The 19,207-nt window shown below is 34.1% G+C and overlaps 2 protein-coding genes across 2 annotated transcripts in view; one reads left to right on the top strand and one right to left on the bottom strand.

The window, feature by feature from the left end:
• Positions 1-6,079, top strand: part of LOC134234762 (uncharacterized) — a gene marked incomplete at its 5' end in the record, with an annotated part of 16,566 nt that extends 10,487 nt beyond the window's left edge. The window contains 11 exons of the mRNA XM_062716806.1: positions 46-279; positions 377-551; positions 827-933; positions 1,137-1,262; positions 3,509-3,708; positions 3,830-3,931; positions 4,010-4,114; positions 4,242-4,653; positions 4,824-4,915; positions 5,015-5,196; positions 5,422-6,079. Of these exons, the coding sequence (XP_062572790.1) occupies positions 46-279; positions 377-551; positions 827-933; positions 1,137-1,262; positions 3,509-3,708; positions 3,830-3,931; positions 4,010-4,114; positions 4,242-4,653; positions 4,824-4,915; positions 5,015-5,196; positions 5,422-5,593 (1,907 nt within the window). The remainder of the gene's footprint in view (positions 1-45; positions 280-376; positions 552-826; positions 934-1,136; positions 1,263-3,508; positions 3,709-3,829; positions 3,932-4,009; positions 4,115-4,241; positions 4,654-4,823; positions 4,916-5,014; positions 5,197-5,421) is intronic.
• Positions 5,705-19,207, bottom strand: LOC134234764 (tripartite motif-containing protein 2-like). The gene is made up of 3 exons (XM_062716811.1): positions 18,055-19,207; positions 12,371-13,471; positions 5,705-5,727 (listed from the first exon to the last, which is right to left on the bottom strand). Exons 1-3 carry the CDS (start codon positions 19,205-19,207, stop codon positions 5,705-5,707), a joined length of 2,277 nt encoding a protein of 758 aa, XP_062572795.1.

Raw genomic sequence — 19,207 nt, 5'->3', positions numbered from 1 at the left:
GATAATAATTACGGTTAAACTTATGTATATTACTTTTTTCTGTAGGTATGGTGTTTGACATTGGAATCCGTGTGGTGAGAGGACAGAACTGGTGCTGGGGGGACCAGGATGGAGGGGAGGGACACTTAGGGACCGTGGTAGAAATCGGACACGAGGGGAGTTCTGGGAAGGTGCCCCCAATGTTTGCTCAGGTCCAGTGGGACAAGGGATACATGAACATGTACAGAGTGGGGTACGAGGGGCAGTACGACCTCAGGATATATGATACATCAGCCCTCGGTTTGTATAACACTACACTCCAGCGCATGAATCAGTGTTTTGCAAAGGCACTAGCTCCTATGTACCAGAATATGAATATATGAAAATTCTGATTCAGGAATCAAACATGACAGACAGTGTACGAACCCAGGCTGTGAAGAACCGGAAATATTCGGGATTTTGTGGCAATGTGACCAGTGCTCAGATGTTGCGCTATGTAGTAACTGTTACCATAGTGACAAACATGACATCATACACAAATTCACGCGGTTTGACTACCCCAGTCACGGAGGGTAAGACTATTTCTATCAGTAGTCATATTTCTTCATGCGCATGGACACAAGAACTATAAAAGAAAGATTATAATGTAGCAAACCAAGCCATCTTCTTTGCAGCTATCTTTCCTTTAAAATGTACAGTATCTTTCATTATTCACAGAAACTAAATAGTCCTGATAATAAAATGGAAAATTTTGGTAAATGATAAAGAAAAGTTAATTTTCTAAAGGGAAATCTTCTCTTTGATAGAGGACGATTTCTTTAGTTCGACTACTCATATTTTTTGTTAGATGTTCTGTTCCTGGGAGGCAGTTGAGCAGTAGGCAGAAACTCTTCGGGATTTTCGAGGATGCTAAGGTGACTCGAGGAATTGACCGGAGATGGGAAAATCAAGATGGTGGGTCATGTGTAACTATTTTAAACTTATGTTGGAAGAAGAGAGTTAGATCCTCTTTTACCTGTGTATCCTCTAACAAAGATAAGCCAAACATTATGGTATGTAAAGCTAAGTTTATATTTGATCAAGATGATCACATTGATCACATTTTTTAAGTAACTGTTCAATGTATTATACCGAGTTACTTGCATTAATTTCTAAAGGTGGAGATGAAAATAAAGATATGGTAAGTGCTAATGCCTATCGCCTTGGTAAAGGCTGTGTCGATATCAAGGATGTGGAAGCTTCAAATGAAAGGTTTTATTACAAGGATCATCTTCCTATCTTCAGTGAGTGTTTGATGTCTTCAATCATTTATTGATTTATTGAAAATAAATAGATTTTATCAATTTATAATTATGTGTGAAGTGGCCAACTACATGTATATTCTTTCAGTCATGTATTCTTCCTTGAATTTTGTTTAAAAATAAAACAAAACAAAAAACAAAAAAAAAAAAAAACGGTTTAACCAGGCCCGATCTACTTGATCTGCGCGTAGTTTTTGCGCAGCGTCGACTCAGGCACGTCACAATACCCTTGACTGCCGTCACAATTGAACACAATAACGTCACAATTAAAATGACGTCAAATGGCGCTAAAATGTTTCGCTGATGTTGCTTACCTGTTAGCTCTATAGACTGATGGCATTAATATTATTTACATTTTTAAAAAAAAAATTTTTAAATTAATAAACAACTTTGGAACATAATTAATTTTGAGGGATCAATTATTTGGTATAGATTCATTAATTCTATCTTATTTTATTTCAATTTGTGAGTTTGAAAAAAAAAAACTGCAACCAAAAGTAAAACTATTTTAGTCTTTCTCCTTGAACATGTTGAAGTGCTTATACACACTCTTTTTATTGGGGACTTAAATATGCATGGATTATCTTCAGTTTTAAAGAATAAAAGAAGTCTATAAATCATTTAAATGCAACTCCCGAAATATTTTATTTTTCTAAATATTTTATGATATTAGTAAAAATCGTAATTTTGTCGCCTTTACCCCCCCCCCCTTCCCTCTTCCCCTTTTTTCCACGTAAAACAACGTCGCGTGTTAAGAAAAAATAAAGCATGGCGAGAAAATTATTTCATAATGTAAGAATTATTTATTTTTTAGAAACTAATACAGTATTGCAATTGTTTGTTGGTGTTATGTAAACCCATTGCAACTTATAAAATACGTAGTCGGATAGAATAATTCCAAATTTTGTGTTTTGACATGCCCCCTTTTCACTGCAATAAAGGCTACCTCCAATTTTCTTTTCATGTTTTATAAGAAGAATGAAAATTGCATGATATATGTGAAAAACAAATAATTCCATTATGTATTTTTTTTTAATTTATAAATTTCTTTGTTTATTGGAGAGTTTTAGTATGTAATTGTGTATAAAAACACGACAAATGGTCCATATCTTGAAAGTGTCCCCATTTGACTACAATAAAGGCAAGGCAACAAAATTTCATTCTAATTTTTCTAAGCATAAAACATACAAATATATTTCCAAGAATTAAAAATTTTTATCATTCCGTTTTCGTAATTTTCAACTAGATCGGGCCTCGTTAAAGTAAGCCTTTATACGTGATACAAAGATAATGTCAACAAAAATTTAAGAGCACACAACAGAAAGTTGGTTTAAGTATGTGCAGGACTCATCATGAGCTGTTTTTACTGTGTTGCTCTCGACACAATAAATTTTACTCCGACATAGTAACGATTCAAATATGCGTGCAACGTAGTAAAAGGTTTGCCGACACAATAAGATCTGTAATAATTAGAAAATTCAAACTTATAAATTATCTGTAACTGAAAGTTTGAACAAACAATTTTACACGAAGGAACAAAGAAAAATAACTTGTTTTCACATTTCCATGTAACGGTTAATTGGTAGTTGCATTAAAAAGTAAATTGTATTTTTTTAAAAAAGGCATTTAAATAAGTCTTTTCTATAGAGCAACGGCTCTAGAATTGTTTTGGTACTGTAAATCAAACATACATGTAACATAGTACCGATGTCATTCAATTGATGTCAATTAACTATTTCAAATTTTCCAGGAACTCTTTAAAGTATTTAACTATTCTGAAATTTCTGTCTTTCTTCCTTTTTTTTTTTTTTTTGTAATTCGGTAATTTGATCAAGAAAACAGACAAAAAATCTCGGCAAATTCAGTTTCAAAAATAACAAGTAGTTCGACTGAAACAACCAGATTTTCCTCTGCTTTTCAGAACATGTGTTTTTGTTTTTAACAATATGTACACTGTACGACCATACAATTTCAATTTGTATAACGAGAATAGTGATTGTTAAAAAAAGTGTATGCACGTATTTTTTTGTAATTATAATGAATAGTGATTCAATTTGATCGCGAAAGAACAGCGAAATTTTAGTGCTTTGCGTAAACTCTGCAACACAGTAAAATTTCAAACGATGGCGAACCCTTTATTTGGGCATGTATTACACAACAGTACATGGCACAGTTCTTTGATTATTTTTTTCTTTGAATGATACATGTATCTGATTATCTGGGAACAGAATTGCCAGATCAGTCCCGACCTGAACCAAACCAAGCTGTTAGAGAGGAGGGAGCTTCAAAGGCCCTTTATGAGGAGGAGGGGAGGCTGAAAAAAGGGGACAAGGTCAAGATAGGGGTGGATCTAGATACTCTCCAGGCGATTCTAAAAGAGTCCAAAAACTGGGACGAGAGAATTATAGAGAATTACAAAATCATAGAGGTACAGTGAACACGTGCTTCTTTCTTGGAATTAAAAAAAATATCAGATTTAAGTTCATGAAATATCTGATTTACGAATAAATCCTATTGTAATCATTTCTTTTATCACATTTTTTCTTCAGTGTATTGGAGAGAATGGATCAGTGCTGTTTGTCGATGGACACCAAATCACTTTGGATTTTAGCGGCAAAGAGTGGACTCTTCCTGAAATGGCTTTAGCCAAGGTAAAAACAAACTTGTGATGCATGAGACGGTAATACATCAGTGATCAGTGAAATCAATCACTTTAGTGTAATTTTCAGATAGAGCTGTATGTGAAGGACCAAGTCGTGAAGGTAGAAAATGATGCAACAAGTGTACAGCATCTTCAGAGTGGACATGGGCCTTGGCAGGAAAGCATGAAAAAGGTACACATAGGTATCAGTTTACTGTGTTTATTAAAAATTTTCTTTTCAATAAAGTGTTTCATTCGATTTAAGCTTAAAACAGGTCATTGCCAAAAATTATGCAAATTAATATTATATCTTATTTTAGTTCCTGGGGAAGAAGGGTCGAGTTGTGAGCGTGGATTCAGACGAGGACGTGATTGTCAGCTTTGGGATCCAGCAGATTAAGTTCAACCCGGAGTGTCTGACGCCATCTGGTGGTAGTCCTGATGAATTTAAAGAGGAGGAAGCCCCACAGCGGTCAGAGGACACTGAAGAGAAAGATGAAGATGTTCCACCACCTCAGGAGGAACGTGAAATCCACGACCTCTTGAGTTCTGTGACAGGAAGACAGTATCTAGTAGAAAGTTCTACCACCACCCAACAATGCACTCCAGAGCGTACACCACAGCGCACCCCAGATCATACACCCCAGAGCACCCCTCCTAGGTCTTGCTCTCCCTCTCCTGATGAACAGAGATCACAAAGCTCTTCAGATGAACGGTCATGTGAAGAACCAGGTATACCACCTTAATTCTTCTAAATGTTAAGCTTCATTTGCTTTTACAATATATTTCCTCCTCCAATGACATGGCCGAATTATAAATATTTGGTTACAAATATATCAAGCACTATAAAATGAAATTAAAATTTTATTGGTGAATTATTCAACATTGAATCAAAACTGCAGATGCAGGTCTGAGAGATCAGTATAAGGAGGCTATAAAGAAAAGAAAAACCAAAGAAATCTTAAAAGTGCTAAAGAGAACCCCAGCACTCGCGGTGAGTGAATTCATTTAACAAATATATAATTCCAAGATCTCCAATAACGGTGGTATCAGACACCGGGCTATGATATGTGACATTATGAAATATTTATAGATGCAGAAGGCAGACTCTGGACAGACAGACAGCTCCCTGGGAGAGAAACTGGAGATCGCGGCTCTGCTGAACCAACATAACGTACAGAAGGGGCTAAGGAACAATGAGGGGAAGACGCCCCTAAAGGGCGCCATGTCACAGTCAAGGAGTGGGAGAGTGCAGAACCTCATACAGGAAAATCTGTGAGTCAAAAACAACCCCCTTCTATACAGACACTAAAAATATAACCATGCAGAAATCTCATGGTTTTAGGGGAACCGTCTTAAGATCTTAAACTTAGTGTCAAAAAAATTGTTGTTGAGCATGGCAAATTCAGGATATCAGAATGTTTGATTGAAAATCGAATCAATAAGTAAGGCAAACTACTGAACTACATAATCAAAGTATTACTTATTTGATTTAAACAGGAATCCAATAGTACCTCCCATTACACCACCGAAATGTCAAATGTATAAAGAAGATGCTGCCAAGCTTAAGATAAAACCCTGCGGGTGTCTGTTGTCTAAAGAATGCATCCCAAAGCAACTGAAAAAATGTCCCAACTGCAAAGAGCTTGTGGCCAGCATAGGCCAAATGTGAAGCCCTGGATCAAGTCACCAGAGATTAACAAAACTTAATCTAAGTTGTTTTTGGAAGTGATAAACAAGAACCTGTTTGATTCTACATGTTGAGTTAAGAGAAGCAGTAGATTTACCTCATGTGACACTGAAGCCCTGAAGATAAAAAAAATTGTTCTAAATATCACAATTATTCTGCTGAAAATTATCAAATCTATTGTGGCAAATACTTTTTTGTATAAACTTTTGCCCCCTCTTCCTAAAATTAATAAATTATATTGTGATATACGTATATGCACATGAAAAAGTATTTTACTTCATTTTTGACAAAATGATATCTAATATATAAATCTGAAATTATGTATATGAAAACATGCCTTCATAGGAATTTTCATTCTAGGTAATCATTACTGTAACTAGTAGTCTGAAATTTGAAAATTGTTTGCAGAGGGAGGGAATTTTTAAAACTGTTATTGTTTGCAGGCATAGTATTAAATAACTAAAAGATTTCTTTTACGCTTATAAACATTTCCATTGTTTGAGAATTTTAATGTTAATTACTACAAATGAATGGATAAAATAAAATTTTAAAACTTATATTTCTGTTTTAGGTCACCTGAGTCACTCAAGTGATGTATTGCTATCTGCTTTTGTCCGTCGTCATGCGTCGTGTGTTAACATTTGGACATTTTTCCTCTGAACTGCCCAACCTATTTCAACCATTTTTGGCATATAGCATGTATGGGCAAAGGAGAACAATGCACTGTAATTATGAATTTCATGATCCCTGCCCTTCCCCCTGGGGCTTGAGGGAAGAAATTCATGGCCCCAGGATCAGGGGTTATCTTCTCCTCTGCTCCTGGGTATTAAGCCAATTAACCATTTACATGCACATAGTTATGATAGGAAGAGGGCCTCTTCCAAAATTGTGAAATTCATGCCCCGAGGATCAGGGGTTCTGGTGCTAGGGTGGGACTATGTTGAATATATAGTGAAATGTATTATTTCTTAAAAGATCTCCTCTGCTTCTCGGTATTAAGCCATTGTACTATGTATATTGTTATGATGTATAATGGCGCCTCTTCCAATATTGTGAATTTCACAGTGCCTGGGTCAGGGGTCTAGTGCTAGGTACGTGAATATATAGTGAAAATATTATGTCTAAAAAAAATCTTTTTCCTCTGCTCCTGGGAATTAAATCAATGAGCCATGTACATAGTTATTATGAGGAAGGATGCCTTTTCCAAATTTGTGAATTTCTTGTCCCTTGTTTAAGGATTTTGGTGTGATGACGAGGCTCTAATAATTATATGGTGAATTGCATTACTTCTTTGAAAATCTCCCCAGCTCATGGGTATTAAACTCACTGAATCATGTACATAGTTATATAAGGAAGGTTGTCTCTTCTAATATGATGTATTTCATGACCCCTGGGTCAGGGGTACCGTGGTGTTAGTGGGGGAGGAGGAGAGGGGGAGTTCAAATGATTATATACTGAAAATGAATTAATGCTTTGAAATCTGCTCTTTGGTATTAATCGACTATTTATGATGAGCAAAGATGCCTTTTACAAAACTTTCAAATATGTATCCCCAAGGTCAGTGGTTTCTATGGGGTGGGGTATACTGATTATTTAGTAGAAATGCATTTTTTTTTGTTCCTCTAATCTGCCTTTGGGTTTTAAGTAGTCAAAGTAAGAAAGTTAGGTGTATAGCTTTGATTAGCAATGGTGCTTCTTTCTAAATTGTGAATTCCATGGCCTTTGGTTTAAATCACGAACCAAATTAGATTGTTGGAAAGTTGTTGCATGATACTCAAGTGATCTATAAGGCTCATAGATCCTCTTGTTTTTGCTTCTTTTTTGTTTCTTCATTTGTTTGTTAAGCAGGATTAATGGTTGCAACCATTGCAGAGAAAATGTACATAACATGCCTACAGAATTAGGTATTTTTCCTTTAGTAGTTGCATTCGTTAATTTCCTTTTTTTAACAAAGGAAGAATACGTTAACTTTTTATTATACCCCCCGCTTGAAAAGCGGGAGGGTATATAGTAATCGTTAATTCCGTCCGTCCGTCTGTACGTCCGTCCGTCCGTCCGTCTGTCTGTCTGTCCGTCCGTCCGTCCGTCCGTCTGTTACGCTTTGGGGTACCCATCTCTTATCCGCAACTCCTCTCATACCACTGAATGAAATTTGATGAAACTTTCACAGAATCTTTATTACATATTGCCATTGTGCACCTCCTATTTTACTTTTTGATCCGACACATATTTTGGGTTTCCCGGCCACAGGAAAACATGGACTTTTTCACCAGTTATAACCATATGGGAGACGGGGGGTATCATTTAGTGAGCTCATCGCTCACAGTACCTCTAGTTTTACTTATCATAACAAAGAGCACACGGCGGGTGTGACCGGTCATCAAGGGATGCTCACTCCTCTATGGCACCCGATCCCAGCTCTGCTGTTTTGGAGGTCAGTGTTTGCTCTGCATTTTTTATAACCCCCCCCCGCTTGAAAAGTGGGAGGGTATATAGTAATCGGTATTTCCGTCCGTCCGTCTGTCTGTTACGCTTTGAGGTACCCATCTCTTATCCGCAACCCCTCTTATACTACTGAGTGAAATTCAATGAAACTTCCACAGAATCTTTATTACATATTGCCATTGTGCACCTCCTATTTTACTTTTATATTCGACACGTATTTTAAATTTTCCATAGCAAAACATGGACATTGCCATTATATTCGTACATGTACCTATCACGTCACATATAGAAGCTTCTGGATAACATTTGGTATGACGAGTTATTCCTCTTTACACATATAAAGCAAAACATGGACATTATGGGAGGCGGTGGTATCATTTAGTGAGCTCATTGCTCACTGTACCTCTAGTTTGTTTTATTTTCTGGACTTTTGATCTATAATACTGTTCGTTATTTCCATATGTTTCATTTTTGAAATTATTTTTATCTTATTATGGTAACAGCAAAATCTGTATTTATCCATTTACATTTCTACTGAAGTGGGCTGACTTTTCTTAATATATAGACTGTGTTTCAAGAAGCAAATTAAGTGTTTTAGGGCGATTAAAATCTGATTATCTATAATTGTAATGACAATTAAGTTTCTTTTTTAAAAGTGCTTATACAAACTTAAGTACATAATTTGAAAGCATTAATTAATTCAAATGGCCTAGATATTATTTTCATACTCCTATATTAAAGTTGAGGGATAAAAATCATCCTCTGACTTCCAACACTTCCAACATCAAATTATTGACGTTTTTGCGAAAATGTTAAAAATCTATTTCACTATAGGATTTTTCGTTAGGGGTATTTCGAAGAAATTCTGGTATCTTCAGTGCAAATCAGGTGCACGATTAGCCCCTGTCACCTCTGTATTAAAGTCTGCAGACATTCAAAGACACAACCAATCCCTAAACACTAAATTCATTTATCATTAGTGCAGAATCTTATTACAGAAAAAAATCATGTGCTATAATTCATATTCCACTTCCATGCGATTTAAACGTCTGGCTATTTTATAAGTTAAGTTTTAATTTCCGGTTTAAAGTCGAATAATGATAACCATCGAATAATGACCGGAAGTTCATTTTTCAACTACAGAAAATGACCCCCCATCCGTAGAAAAAAGATCATTTTTTGTAGAAAAAGAGCCCCATGTGTCATTATTTTATATGTGAGTCCTATAAAAGATTGGCCGCCGTTGAAAAATGACCCCTTTTAAAGTGATCCAAAATTTAAAGGTTTAAATTGATAAAAAGCATAAAATCACAAAAAAATATTTCATTTTAGCATTTTATAGAATTTTCATAACGAATCCATAGGACAAATAAAAAAAAATACATGTACTATGCATGATACATATCTTTATATAATTTTCAGTGTGATCAAACAAAGTAAATAAATTCGTTGTATATAAGAAAGGGCATCCTTGCAAGCCAGGAGTCATGAATCATCACGTTGCCGTTGGTGCAACGCAACATGTTGACTCTGGAACCCCAGGACCCCTTGATTGCAAGGATGAAAATAGGGTAGCATTATCATAAAATTATTTCATTAAGCAAGTACCACACGTATCAAAATGACGAATTTAGAATGCCTAAATGTAGACAAAAAAGGACGTGCAACATATGTATCGTGGGTCTTGTCATGGATCTTTGTCATGTTCTGTGATAATGACGATGTTCTATCAAATTAGGAGTTTAAAAAATCGTTGTCATTTGAAAATGTGATAATTAATGTTTTCAAAACAATATTTACTAATACCGTTTTTCTTAAGAACTTGTAAAAGTTATTAGCTATTTTAGGCACTAGTATTTTTTTCATATCTAAAAGCTCAATACGTTTTGATTCCATGTCTTATGCACGTTCATCTTAGGGATTGTTCATGCAAACAATTTATTTTAGAAATATAAAATCATAAATTAATGAATATTTGAGGAGAAATAAAATAAAAACTAATTTAACCTAAAAACAACCATAAAGACACAGTAAAAAGCAAATTTTTAAAAACTTTTATTCATTACTTTAATTTTCTAATATTTTACAAAAGTATAATAAATTACAATATCATTTTTATTGTTTATCAATAAAGAATTATTTCATCGAAGCAATGAAAAACAATGTGTGTTTGTGAAACACTATGCGCCCGGAAGCAACAAAATTCGAAAAAGCTATTTTTAGCATATAGGCCACAGTCAAGGTCGCCAGGTTATTGACCTTGATGTCGTTTGAAAAAACTTTATTAGTGCAATATGCATACCAAATATGAAGTCCCTATCTCCTATGGTTCAAACGTTATGGCAAAAAGTTGAAAAGAGCTATTTTTAGTGAGCTCAAGCACACAGTACCAATTGTATTTGCTGACAAGGTCATTGTATCGACCATAGAACTTGATGACTTTTAACGAGATTGCTGAAATACTTGTTTCATCAACTTATGAAATTGTTCATACGTAGAGCATGTTTTTCCTTATCGAATCAACTGAGATACATAAACTCCGTATTAAGGTGAGGAAGGTATATTGTTGTATAAGTAAGGGAAGTTGACGACAGAAAAGTAAAAGTCATCACGTTTATTATGGAGGTTGGTTGTCAGATTACCATAAATGTCTATTTCGAGTAATATATCTAAGTATGAAACAGATGTGTCAGACTCTGTGGTATCTTTTATCTCAAGCTCCCCAGGATATACATGTATTGTATCGACATTGGAATGGAAATTTTCATTGCTAATTGACAGTAGGCCGTTGGTATATCTAAATGTTGAGTTGAAAGCCACTGTAAGTGTTTTCTTCTTTTCATGCATAAGATTTTGAAAAAATTCTGCTTCATATGAATACAAAAATATGTCTGCTAATAACAATTCGCAATTGGTACCCATGGGGATTCCAATAGATTGTTGGAAGACCTGATCTCCAAATACCACATAGATACATAGATATTGTCAATCAGAAATTCTAGCACCTTTTTTATGTCAACTTCAGAGTACCTGTGTGTGTACAATCAGAATGTTTTAACAAAATAATTTTGCAAATGATCAATGACAAGGTAAATAAATCGTTGAGTTACGTTTTTATTGAAAAAGCAGCTGTCGATGATATTCAAAAGCCTGGACTCTAATTTATCGTGGGGAATGGTTGTGTATATAGTTGAAAATTCGTAAGTTTTTAAGCTATTGATTTTGATGAAATCTTGTGATTTCAAATTGTCCAAAAGTTCCTTTGCATTTCATTTAGTATTCGCATATGATTTGCACCACTTATATATAATATATAATGTTTCACAGTACTCTTGAAGTTTCCCCTTTACTACTGTTTATATCTTAGTGAGGAGTAACGAAAGAGGCTTTGTTAAACATTTACTGGAACCCGCAATGTATCTTTGCTTGTAAGGATTCTTAAATTCAAAAACATATAAAAACTTTTAGAGTTTGATTGGAATACATGTTTTCTCATCATCTTATCAACAATGTCAAGAACTTTAAACAAAATCTTTTTTCAAAGAAGATTTCCGTCAAAGATTATTTTCTGATCCTTGGCAAGACTTACAAGACTAAATTTACTGTCTGTCTAAAATTTCATATTAAGAAGAAAAAACTTAACTAAGATTGTTTCTCAATTTTAGATATTGTATATATACATGTATATATCAAAACTAACTAAATTCTATTGTCGGTAATAGTATCAGTAAAGAAAAAGAAATTATACTGATTAGTCTAGATTACAAAGACAAACATTTTTAACAAATCACTTTGGTTACAAAGAGTTTACTATAAACAGCGAAGAAAAAGGTAAGCTGGAAGAATAATACATATAACACTGACGAATATATAACAAACTGAGCATCGCATAATTTACACATCCTTTAATGTTACTTCCGATTACCATCCTGTGCTCTCTAAACAACACTGAACTTTAAATGAAGGAATTTAAACTAAGCAAGTCTTTGATTGACAAACATTCAATGGTAGATCAAAACAATAATCCAGTCAACAAATACAATTAATATGTAAGATGAATGTTGACTGACGTTTTACACAGAAAATTCTTATATCAATGCAATCTTAAAACGATAAAAATACTACGCAATAGATAATTAGCATGTATTCATTTAGAAAAACATTTATACGTCATAAAAAATAATAATATTACTAGAAGGAACTTTAGTTCTACAAAATTTGATAGGTATGTCACTATTTTTGATATAATGCATCCATTAAGAATTGAAAATTTATAGAGGTACTTTCTTTTATCCGAAAGCGAAATAGTTATACTGTTTGCCGTATGAACTTTTATTCGTAAGACAGGTTGCGGGTGACGTAGAGGGCCTGGAAAAGGTAAGTTATATTTATAGGAGTTTATATCAATATTTGTCGTATTATGTTCTTTATCTATAATAAGAACGCAATCAAAAGTTCCATTAATATTTAAATTGGGTATTTCAGAGTCGACTAAATTCTTGTTTACTGATAAACACTTTGTGATGTAACCAAATACATAGTAGAGAATGTAACTCAAGGTACACGTTTCGTCAGACAGAAAAAGCATTTCTTCTGTGCTAGTTATACTTCCGAAATATATATCAAACCAATGATCTGCATTTAGAGAAAAAGGTGGAATTGAAATAGTAAATGGAAAAACACAAAGCTTTTCGCAGTTGAGAATTTTTATATCTTGTGTTAAGTTTGATCTCACAATGTCAGCTTGGTTTGGACTGAGGTAATTTTGCGCAGTTTTATTGTTGTTAGATAAATACACATTGGGAAATATTGAATCTGCATTGAATGCTACTCTATTAGATAGGGACTTAATTGATATCCTAACAAGATACTTTTCAGAAAACTGGAAGTATACGAATAGAATAGGGTGATGTTTTTCCGGTATGTGAAATGTATCAAGAATTTTCTTAGTCTCCAAATTAGCAATTTTTATGCTTCTGCTTAAATTATCTTTTTGAATTCTATATTTCAAAATAATTTTTGTCTGTGATGTAGCACTTATGCTAGCAATTTTAGTGTTTAAGACATTAAACATTTCTAGTCTTTCTTCATATTTTGATCGAATTAATTTCCATCCAAATATCTCTGTAGTTTCGTTGTTATAAGTTGATGCTTGTAAAAATCCAATCCACAGAAGAGACCCCCCTCTACTTTCTTCAGAGAAATCTGTTAAGCGAATTTTAAAATCCATAGTATCGTAACCATCGGAAAAATTCAAAGATTTGTTTAGTAAAACGCCATTTTCTACAAAGTGCTTATTCGGATTTCCACAAGACTGTTCTAAAGTCTTTATCGAAAGACTGGATGCAACTTTTCCATCTTTGGCCCGACAAAATGAAGAATGATTTGAGTTATCGGAGAATGATAGAACAGCTTCTGCAACATACAAAAACAAAATTGAATCAAATGAGAATATTAATGTATAATGTATTTATATGCTTAGAATCTGTATACTATACTAGTGTTGCATTTTTCCAAGGCACATGCGTATGGCGTTTTTAACTCACCTGAGCCGAAGGCTCAAGTGAGCTTTTCTGATCAAAATTCGTCTGTCGTCGTCGTCGTTGTTGTCGTCGTTTTTGTTGTTAACTTTTAACATTTTCATCATCTTCTCAAGAACCACTGGGCCAATTTCAACCAAACTTGCTACAAAGTATTCTTGTGTAAGGGGGATTCAAGTTTGTTCAAATGAAGGGCCACGCCCTTTTCCAACGGGAGATAATTATGAATTAGAGAAAAATTAATGGCATTTTTAAAAAATCTTGTTCTCAAGAACCACTGGGCCAAGAAAGATGAAACTAATGTGGAATAATCCTCAGGTAGTGTAGATTCAAGTTTGTTCAAATCATGACCCCCGGGGGTAGGGTGGGGCCAAAATGGCCGATCAAAGTTTTACATAGGAGTATATAGGAAAAATCTTTAAAAATCTTCTTCTCAAGAACGACTGAACCAGGAAAGATAAAACTCATGTGGAATCATTCTCAGGTAGTGTAGATTCAAGTTTGCTCAAATCATGACCCCCGGGGGTAGGGTGGGGCCAAAAAGGCCGATCAAAGTTTTACATAGGAATATATAGGAAAAATCTTTAAAAATCTTCTTCTCAAGAACCACTGGGCCAGGAAAAATGGAACTCATGTGGAATCATCCTCAGGTAGTGTAGATTCAAGTTTGTTCAGAGTATGACCCCTGGGGGTAGGGTGGGGCCAAAATGACCGATCAAAGTTTTACATAGGAGATATATAGAACAAATCTTTAAGAAATCTTCTTCTCAAGAACCACTGAACCAGGAAAGATGAAAATCATGTGGAATTGATCATCTTCAGGTAGCGTAGATTCAAGTTTGTCAAATCATAACCCCCGGGAGTAGGGTGGTCCAGTGCCAAAATGGCCGATCAAAGTTTAACATAGGAATATATAAGAAAAAAATCTTTAAAAATCTTCTTCTCAAGTACCACTGGGCCAGGAAAGATGGAACTCATGTGGAATCATCCTCAGGTAATGTAGATTCAAGTTTGTTCAAAACATGACCCCCAGGGGTAGGGCGGGGCCAAAATGGCCGATCAAAGTTTTACATAGGAGTATATATGAAAAATCCTTTCAAATCTTCTCAAGAATCACTGGGCCAGGAAAAATGAAACTTATGTGGAATCATCCTCAGGTAGTGTAGATTCAAGTTTGTTCAAAACATGACCCCCGGGGGTAGGCTGGGCCAAAATGGACGAATAAAGTTTTACATAGGAATATATAGGAAAAATCTTTAAAAATCTTCTTAAGAACAATTGAGACAGGAAAGATGATATCGTGAAATTATCCTCAGGTAGGGTAGATTCAAATTTGTTCAAAACATGACACCCGGGGCTAGGGTGGGGCCAAAATGGTCGACCAAAGTTTTACATAGGAATATATAGGGAAACCTTTTGAAATCTTCTTTCCAAGTACTTCAAAGCCATGATTAGTGATATTTATATGGAATCATTCTCAGGTAGTGTAGATTCTAGTTTGTTCAAATCATGACCCCTCCCCCCCCCCCCCCCCCCCCCCCCCCCCCCCCCAACCTCAGTAAACATTTAGTACTGATCTGATATGTGCTTTTTCCTAGCGGATGTGCTCAGTTGAGCGCTGTGGCCCCTGGGCCTCTTGTTTTTTTTTTTAAACCTGTCATATTTCACGATTTCGCGATTGTGGCCATTTTTAGACTATTTTGATCTCCTTTAGAAGAAGAGCCCCATATAAGGATATACAAAAATGATCAAATTTTAAAACAAATGTACGAAAGAAAAAGGTATGGTTTTAGCTTTATTGTGCCCTAAAAAAATTCAGTGTTTTAAAAAAGTTCTGAGACTGGCTTAAATACAAGTTGAGTTTATGACTGAGAATGATCAGGAAAGAATATGACATGAAGGAGTACAATTCTGGAAATATGACGTCATTCATTTCATGTATTTCTCTATTTCAAACAGAAAAAGCCTTAAAATGACCCATTTCAAGGGGAATTTTCCCTTAAGAAAATAGTGTCCACAGCCGTCGCTCACTTTAATATTTGAATATGTTGTGAAAAATACATTGGAAAATCACATATCTCAAAATCTTTGTGGGCGATGCCCATGGACAATATTTTCTGAAAGAAAATTCCATTGAAAATTGGTGTCCTTTGCAACATTTTAAGAAAATACGGGAAAATGCAGATGTTTATGACGTCAGGATTAGCATTTAGAAATGCATGTGAGAAAAATTTTTTATATAATTTTTATGCATGGAATTTCAATAATTTATAAGTTTTCATTTTTTTACCCCGATTTTATTTTTTAGAAAATCACAGGGCAATTAATTAGATTTGTATTGAAACTCTACCTCCTTATTTTGCTAAATAATAGCTGACAGCTATTAAGTTGTATCTAATGGTTAATTTGTTGACCCCCTAGCCTCCTTTAAAGCTTAAGACATGCATAAATTCTGCCTCATATGAATACAAAAATAGGTTTGCTAATAACAGGGTGCAATTGGTAACCATGGGAATTCCAATAAAGTGTTGGAAGACATTGTATCCTAAACCCACATACATATTGTCAATCAGAAACTCAAGCACCTTTTTGATGTCAACTTCAGAGTACTGTTGTGTACAATCAGAATGAATAATTTTGCAGATGACCAATGACAAGGTTCGTAAATTTACGAGTTTCATGACAAGTTTATAAAGAGTTTGATAAAGTGTCATTATCCTTCTTGTGGAACCACTCTCATCACAGAATTTTTTTTCTTAAAGTCTGTAATTGATTACCAAAACAAATAACGATGATGGATTAAAGACAATAAATGTAAAGGTGTCTTGGATCAGACAACAGAGACCTAGTTTTTAGAGTGTTCAAGGGCATCTATGATAACTGGAAACGTGGTATACTGGTAGTTTGCAAAACGGGTGAAGCCCAACTTGTTCGTTACTCAAAAACCTGCTCTCAGAACGATCAGGTTGTCAAGACATGCTACTAACTGATGATTTGATTTTACATGTATTTCTTTTTAAGTCGGCATTTTGTAACTTCTACGGTCGTTATAACGACTATGTGAGGAAAAAAAAGAATAAGTGAGTTGTTTCCTTCCAGTCGTCAGAACTTTTTAAATATTTGTTTACGGTAAATTACGTGCATTTGAGCAATTCATGGAGCTAAAAGCGTGTATATCCAGTAAATAGGGAATGCTTACTCCTATCTAGAATTTCCTGGGGCCTGTGTTCTATATCCTCTTTAAATCCTTGCCCCTCGGTCAATTTATTTCTTAAAAGAGGCAAGCTACTGACCAAATAAGTTATAAAACGAGGATATCAGCAGTCTAATTTTAAGTGATCATTTTGCAAACCCTATTGTCGACGTGTGACTTTGTTTAATAACAATCTATCATTCAGTCGAATTGTTTTCATACAATATCTATTGATGCTTTATGATTTTGCAGTGTATTATACACAGAGAATATTGACATCTGTTAAAAAATGTTGTATGTTTAATATTATATCAAAACAAGTCCTCAACAATTTTGGCAACCATTTTTTAATCATTTACTAGTAGAAGTGTTTATTGATTTAAGGGATTAATTAGTATTAAATATTCTACGACCGATAATATACTAACGATGGTTTTAATAACTATTTTTAACTAAAGACCGAATAGAAATAATTACTCTTCATAAGCTTAAAGCATTCTAAAGATAATATCTTCTTCGTTAATATTTACTAAAATGATTTCCTTACCATCACAATTTTTCACTTCACAATATGGTAGGTCCCACCATATATCGAACTCTCTGATAATGAACAATATTGCAGCCAAACCTGTCAGTATTTTAATCATAAACCAGGTTGATTTTGTGAGGAAAGATTTAACTCCTACAACAAAATATATAAAAGAAGCAAATGCATAGCTAGCAAATTTATTAATTTTTTACTAAAAATTAAATGATTTATTTACACTTTTTTGATGAAAATGATAACCTACTTTCATGTTTTCTTGGTATCTTTTTCAATCTTACTACGGGAACTCCTGAAATATTTGATGTCATTTATTTTTTAAAAATGAAGAAAAGAAGAATATTTATAACATATGCTTAAAACTTAGGCAAAGGAAAAGACAGAGAATGATAACCGTGCTATGTATAATGTTAACTAAATCTAAAAATAATTTGCATGCAGGGGTCAGAAATATGCAACCATAGTTGGGAGAACAAATTAACTGATAAATAAAACAATTAAAAGACAACATTCTATTCATATAAATTTATATTAATAAAAAGAAGATGCAGAATATAGACATTTTACATATTTTCGTAAAAAATAACACATTAAATGTAGATTGATTTAATATGAATAAATTGAATAAACCAAACCACGTGCTTGTGTGCTTTGATATCTAAATCTGTTCTTATTTGAATCTTGCTGAAGTCCATTTTTAATATGGTATCATTTGTATTACCTCTGTCATTCTGTCCTTCTGGCGTCATTTCAAACAGGGAATTATCGTCCATCTCTAGATATGGATCTTTCATTTTTTCAATTCTTTTTCTAAGAATGGTACATTCATCTTTAAGCAATAAAGATTCACTGTCAATATTTGACTTCTCTTCAGGAAAAGATTCTTTTCCAAATTTTTCCAACTTTTCAGAAATTGTTTTTTCTAGGGACAAAAAGGATACTTTGCTTTCCTTTAGTAGCTCTTCTGATATAGAACAACATTCCTGGGCGTTCTCAATAAAATTCGTTAAGAATGACATCTTTTTTTCAAATGTTTCGGTGTACTCTTTGACAATCTGTGTGCTTGTTTGGCACAATTCTTCTATTTCCTGATTAAGATAATCAATTCCATTCTGTTTTTCATTTTGGATTGCCGCCTTTCCTGTGTTATCATTTTCCATAATTTTCTCGTTTTCCTTCTTTATATATGATAAAACACCCTTTGCCTTTTCAATCTTCTCCTTAGCTAATGATAAACGAGAAAGGACTGTTTCTTTTTCTTTTTTATAATACAGATCTATTTCATCCCAGTCATGATATTTGTGATCTTTTGTTGTACAATTGGCGCAAATTGGTTTACGACAATCTTTGTTTTTACAGTAAAACTTCAATGTATTTTTTTCATGAAATGGTGGGTTGCATATATTTTCCGCACTCATCTCTAAAGAGTCCAGAGATGAATCAGGGGTTTTATTACTATCCATAGATATTTCTTTCAATCGATGATGCTTGCACTCAGTTGATTTACGGACCTTGAAACAGCTTTTACAGACTTTTATATTGCAGGATGTACATTCATATCTTATACCTTCTATCCTGCTGCAAATACAACAAGAGGATGCTTTAATTCTTTGTAATACATCCCCCAAGCTTCGCTTCGTAAGATCTTTTGGAAAACAATCTACACCCTTTTCTTTTACTTTATAACTGCGTTTACATATGGAACAATTGAGCTTTCCACCTTTTATGCTCTTTTGAAGGCATTCAGTGCAGAAAGAATGCTGACATGGAAGAAGCCTTGGTACATGTTTTTCTTCATCATATTCCTCAGTACAAATAGGACATTCACAGAACTCATCCTTAAGGGCATCTAGTATTTTACCACCTGTTGCCAT

The sequence above is a fragment of the Saccostrea cucullata genome, unplaced genomic scaffold, assembly GCF_032062105.1.
Source record: "Saccostrea cucullata isolate Sc308-1 unplaced genomic scaffold, CSIRO_AGI_Scuc_v1 ctg6261, whole genome shotgun sequence".
NCBI lineage: Eukaryota > Metazoa > Mollusca > Bivalvia > Ostreida > Ostreidae > Saccostrea > Saccostrea cuccullata.
This window is presented reverse-complemented; position numbering and strand designations above follow the sequence as displayed.

Coding starts and splice junctions, on each gene's coding strand:
- LOC134234764 (XM_062716811.1), bottom strand. CDS start 19,207: ATGGCAACAGGTGGTAAAATACTAGATGCCCTTAAGGATGAGTTCTGT. Junction 13,472..18,054: donor AGAAGGACAGAATGACAGAG/GTAATACAAATG, acceptor TGTATGTTGCAG/AAGCTGTTCTATCATTCTCC. Junction 5,728..12,370: donor AAAAGTTCATACGGCAAACA/GTATAACTATTT, acceptor TTTTATCTTCAG/GGCTTCAGTGTCACATGAGG.